Source organism: Octodon degus, unplaced genomic scaffold (assembly GCF_000260255.1).
Source record: "Octodon degus isolate 3935 unplaced genomic scaffold, OctDeg1.0 scaffold00354, whole genome shotgun sequence".
Classification (NCBI taxonomy): domain Eukaryota; kingdom Metazoa; phylum Chordata; class Mammalia; order Rodentia; family Octodontidae; genus Octodon; species Octodon degus.
In genome coordinates this window covers 787734-793720 of record NW_004524930.1, presented here as the reverse complement: position 1 = coordinate 793720, position 5987 = coordinate 787734, and the positions used below count along the sequence as shown (strand labels likewise).

The 5987-nt window shown below is 36.6% G+C and overlaps 1 protein-coding gene across 1 annotated transcript; it reads left to right on the top strand.

Annotated features, from left to right (window-relative positions):
• The first annotated feature begins 521 nt into the window (after positions 1-521).
• On the top strand, positions 522-5496 carry LOC101566428 (olfactory receptor 4C12-like). The gene is made up of 3 exons (XM_004648137.3): positions 522-1418; positions 4068-4090; positions 5472-5496. Exons 1-3 carry the CDS (start codon positions 528-530, stop codon positions 5494-5496), a joined length of 939 nt encoding a protein of 312 aa, XP_004648194.2. The 5' UTR covers positions 522-527.
• Positions 5497-5987: the final 491 nt, after the last annotated feature.

Sequence of the window (5987 nt, the reverse complement as noted above, 5' to 3'; positions counted from 1 at the left end):
TGTGCGCGCGCGCATGCGTGTGTCCTGAATATTGTGCCTGATCTTCTTTGGTTTAATGAGACTTGTTAATGGTCTTTTCCTCATCACAATTGCAATTGTGAAATGCAATTACAAATTTTCATTCTTTTTGTTTGTTTGTTTTAGAACATCGAAAGCAAAGTAGGAATTTCTAAAGAACAAATTAAAAACTTTCAAATTGGCAATTTCAGACTATGACAAATAAAAGTTAAACCAGGAGTCATAACAAACACCGGTAATCCCAGAACTTGGGAAGCTGAGGTAGAAGGATCACAATTCTGAGGTCAGGCTGGGATACCCAGTCAGTTGGAGGCTCGCCTGGAATACATACTGACTCTTTGTCTAAAACAAAAATTTAAAACTTTTTCTGCTTGCTTTGACTTTTTAGAAAACTAGGAAAAAAAGCTTCTAAAGATATACTTATTCATTCAAGAAAATTCCTTTTCAAAATGGATATGACTTTCAAAAAAGTATAATCATCCCTCTCATAAACTACCTTAACACTGAGGATGCAAAATGTGACTGAGTTCATCTTGTTGGGGTTGACCCAAAACATGGAGCTGCAGAAAATTTCATTTGTTGTGTTTTTAATTGTTTACCTGGTCACCTTTGTGGGCAACTCACTCATCATAATCACCATCAGGACCAGCAGGACCCTAGGGTCCCCTATGTACTTCTTCCTGTCCTTTTTGTCCATTATAGATATTTGCTATTCTTCATCTATGACTCCTAAGATGCTGGCTGACTCCCTGTCTGTGAGGAAAACCATCTCTTTTAGTGAGTGCATGACTCAGGTCTTTGTTGATCATCTTTTTGGTGCTGCTGAAATCATTCTTCTCACAGTGATGGCTTATGATCGCTATGTGGCCATTTGTAGACCCCTGCACTATGCAATCATCATGAACCGACAGGTGTGCAGCCTCCTTGTTGTAGTGGCTTGGGCTGGGGGCTTTGTTCATGCTGCCATTCAGATTTTCTTTACAATCTGGCTGCCCTTCTGTGGCCCCAATGTCATAGATCATTTTATGTGTGACTTGAACCCTTTGTTGAAACTCGTCTGCATCGACACCCACATTCTTGGTCTCTTTGTCGCTGCCAACAGTGGCTTCATTTGCCTGTTGAACTTCCTCCTCCTAATAGTCTCTTATGTGATCATACTGTACAATTTGAAGTCTCACAGCTTGGAGAGCAAGAATAAAGCCCTGTCCACCTGTGCCTCGCACATCACTGTCGTCATCTTATTTTTCATACCCTGCATATTTGTGTACTTGCGCCCAGTGGGCACTTTCTCCATTGATAAAGCTGTGGCTGTGTTTTATACCATGATAACACCTATGTTAAACCCTCTTATCTACACTCTTAGAAATGCAGAGATGAAAAATGCTATGAAAAAACTCTGGGTAGAAAATTGACTTCAAAGGAGAAACAATGAAAAAACCAAATTGCTGTCTTGTGAATATTGAAGTAGAACAGCATATCATACCTAAGATTCTAGGCCAAGTAAAGGGTACATGTGCAAGTATGATGTTGGTGGTAGACAGATCTTTAGAGAAAGGATTCACACTAAGTTCCTTAGTATTATAAAAATAATCCCATTTAGATTGATTCACTGATCATATCCTTATGAAAGTTTTTTGTGCTGTCAGAATCATTGTACATTCTTAAGCCGTAGCCATAGCAACTTAATGCAGCACGATTGTTCTCTAAGTAAATCTGCATTATAAATAAATTATGCAGATGTTTCTTAGCTGATGATATGAGCTTAAATTTGGGGCAATGCTTGCATATATTTCACTTGTTTCCTCAGTTCGTCATTGAATCATGGCTACTTTTCCTTGGAAAACCTGTGACAGCAGAAATCATGAGGACTATGAACCCTCAGTTTTTCATAAATCTTGAAATGCATGTGTATTACATCTGAAATTACTCAATAAAAGGAAACATTTGGAGGAAACAGAAATGTACCTAAGTTTTCTTTGACTTATGTGAGGAATAATAGTACTAGCTGACTAGAGTTAAAGGAATATTTAAGTCCAGAGTGATTTTTCTATCTGCTTTTTTATATCTGTTCTGTCCCTTGTCTAATCTTTAACCTTACCTCCAGCCCTGGGGCTGATACATTTATGTGTGTGATTTTTCTCTTGACTAACTTGCTTAAGGCTTACATGGTCACTTTGCAATGACTCTAGGTCAATACAGCAGGTAACAAGAATATGAGCAGACATGCAATAGTGGTACATTAATTCAAAGGATGTAGCATGGAGATACTCTCCAAATTTCTATTTAGTTTTATTTGATTTATTTTGACTTGAGGGGATTTTACAAAATGTATTTAGTATAGGGTCTAGGGGGTCACACTACACAGATTGGACTTATCGTGGTCTTTCTGTTTTGAAACTCCCAAGCACTGAGATTACAGATGTATACTACCACACCCAGTCTCAATCTCCATCTCAGTGTGCCCCTGGTCGGGGTGAGCACAGCATGTGAGGGATTGAATCCTGATACCTGCCTTTGCCTAAGCAGGTGCTTTAATCCACTGAGCTATCAGGCCAGCCCTAGAGGGGAATGTTATTAAAATCTTTATTCTATAATTACTTATTGGTCTGTCATAATGATCTTTTGTCCGTGGTAATATAATAACAAAGGTATTAACCTCTTTATTCTGCAACTATTTTGTCTGTAATAATTACGGTAGTAGTTCTGGCTCTTTCATACATTTTTAATATAATTTAAATGATTTAACTGATTATTAAAATTGTCAGACGCACAGCAAACATTATAATGTGTTTTTAGGTTTTAATTTTTATTTGTTTGACCTACTTAGAATTTAGCTTTTTTCTGATTTTATTTTTATTTGTTTTTGTATTAATTTTATTGAGAAACAAATAGCAATGAGATAGTTTCAAAACTGATTAATAGGACATTTTCAATAATTGATGCATTGTTCATTGTTATCTTCTTAGTGATTATCCATAGTAAAAGATACAGATGTGATATCCTGTCTGAATAGTCCAAACACTATTAGTACAAATGTTTCTTTTCACTGAATTAAGTGAAAGTAGCTGTACATCTATCCTAACTATTCTGTATATTCAGATACAAAATGGTTTTTTCTTTGTATACCCTTTTTTGTTAGTCATGTCAAAGATGGGTATTCCATCGCCATCTAAGTACTATACGTGCGTGAATTAAGCAAAACAATCCAACACAGTCCAGCAGTCCAAAATAGTAGTGGGTTATCCACAAGACTTCAATGTGAGAAGTTGTTGACTTCAGCTTTTCACAGCTCAGCATATTAATATGGCTTTATTTTTATACCTCAATTTTATATTTTTCAGCTGGATGGATAAGACCAAGATAAAGCAAGACCTATATAAGGGGAAATGTAACTTTTGTATCTGATAAGGTCAGTCAAGTACCCTCAGGATTTATTCTGTAACACTGTTCCGCAGTTTGTAGATCCTTTGTCAGTGTCAGCCATGTGGATGAGTCATGGCCATTGCTTGAACAATTTGCTGTCTGTTAAATTTGAGAGAATGTTTTCTCTCCATGTGACTCTCCTTTGGCACAATGTACATCACAGATCACTTTCCTCTGTGGCCCCATAATCTCCTTGATCAGAAAATTTTGGATACAGCTGAGTCACATGATGGTACAGTATAGGGTCATCTATGTCCTGAGTCTTCACTGACATTGAAAGGCTAGGGTCACAATGTTGGTTGTCCTTGCAGCCCTTATATTTCTCTAATTGTTGGTCTGCAAAATTAGGTTGTTAACTCTCCAGAAGAGAAGCTTATTATTACCCTAAAACATATGCAGTTGGGTTTTTTCCATAATTTTATTGATCAACAAATAGCAATGAGACAGTTTCAAATCAAGTTGTTTGGACAGTTTCAATAATTAACACATTGCATACATTCCTAACAGTGGTTAATTGCTGTACAATGCGGACATGATAGCCTATCTACAAACACCATTAGAAAACATCACTCTATTTATTAAGAGAATGTAACTATATATCTATCCTAACCACTTTGAATACACAGACAAAAATTAGACATTCATCTGTATAACCTTTTTCTGTTAAGTTCAATCATTTAAATATAATAGGTGTGTAAACTCAGCAAAATAATCTAAAAGAGTTCAGTAGTCCATAATAGTATTGGGTCTTCCACTTCACTGGCAATGTCAGAAATTGTTGACCTGAGTCTCCTATAGCTAAACATAACAGCATGGCTTTACTTCTTATATTTCATTTTTGTACTCTTCTGCTGGGTGGTAAAGACTAAGGTAAAGCAGGATCTATACAACAAGAGTTGTAGCTTTTGTGTTTAATAAGGTCAGTGACATTCCCTCAGGATTTATCCTGAGATCCTGTACCTCAGATTGTTTGTCAGTGTAAGATATGTGGATATGTCACGGCCATTGCTTGGTCAATATGCCCTCTGTGAAAACTTGAGAGAATGTTTTCTCTCCATGTGACTCTCCTTAGGCACATTCTACATCATTGATCACTTTCTTCTTTGGCCCAATAATCTTCTTGATCAGAAAATTTGGGGCACTGCCAAGTAACATGATGTTACAGTACAAGTTCTCCTATGTCCTGAGTCTTAATTGACCTTAGAGGGTCAGGGCCAAAATGTTGGCTTTCCTTGCAGCCCTCCTTTTCATCTAATTTTGGTCTGTAAACTTAGGCTGCTAAGCATCCAGAACACAATCTTATTGTTATTACCATACAACTTAGGCTGTTAAGCTTAACCTCACTATCTGTCTGCATATCAAACATCTTAGATATAATATGGAACAGGTATTTTTCATCAAGTATTGATATGTCGAACTTTAAGTCCCTACAGAATATGATAAAAACATTTAAAAATTAGAATATATTTTAAAAATAGGCATAAAGAATTATATACTTCTTATGTTTACACATAAGTCCCAAAATCTCACCATATACAACCTTGAAGCAGGACAGTCCCACAATATTCCTTTTCCTGACTTTTGCTTTCATTCACTACCTCCTTATTTTTGAACAATGATCTACCAGAGAGACATCATAGCAGCAACTGGCATGTCATGAAAAGCAGCCCGTATTCAGAGACCGGAATGACAGGCACTGCAAGCATGAAACTACTATTAAAGATTACCATCTGTAGTGCATTTGCTTAGTTCACAGGTATCAGTATATATAGTTATACAAGGTGAGAATCTTTCCAAATAACTGCTAGATTAAAAAAAATCTATGGAGATTCTCAGGATCATTGCTTTGCCCATCTTCTACATATAACTGTATGTCTTGACATTGTCATGTTTCCTAACTCTTCCCCTTTCCCTCTCTTCATTAGTTTGTCCTCGAGATCCTGCTTCCCTTTTACTTATATTTTACCTTTCTATTTGTATTTCTTCTGTTGAGATCTTATACTAGGGAAACTATACTATATTTACACAACTGTGTCTGGTTTATTTCACTCATGAGTATATGTTCAAGTGGCATCCACTTCAACATAAAGGCTGCAAGTTTACCATTCTTAATAGCTGAGTAATACTCCATTGTGTAAAAATACCACATCTTTTACAACCATTCCTCAGGTGATGGGCATCTTGGTTGTTTCCATGATTTGGCTATCACAAATTGTGCTCCTATAACCATAGGCACACATATATCACTATGATATGATATTTTCAGATCTCTGGGAAAATTCCCTGTAGAGGATTAGCTGGTTTAAATGGGATTTCCAGTCCAACTTTTCTAAGGACTCTCCATACTGATTTCCATAACTGTTGCATGAGTCTACATGCCCACCAGCAGTGGAGAAGGGTTCCTTTTTCCCCACAGCCTCTCCAGCATTTGTTGTTGGGTGATTTCTTTATGATAGCCATTCTTTCTAGGGTGAGATTATATCTCCATTATGTTTTAATTTGCATTTCATGGATGGCTAGTGATGTGGAGCATTTTTTCATATATT

Coding starts and splice junctions, on each gene's coding strand:
- LOC101566428 (XM_004648137.3), top strand. CDS start 528: ATGCAAAATGTGACTGAGTTCATCTTGTTGGGGTTGACCCAAAACATG. Junction 1,419..4,067: donor ATGCTATGAAAAAACTCTGG/GTAGAAAATTGA, acceptor TTGAATACACAG/ACAAAAATTAGACATTCATC. Junction 4,091..5,471: donor AAAATTAGACATTCATCTGT/ATAACCTTTTTC, acceptor TATTTACACAAC/TGTGTCTGGTTTATTTCACT.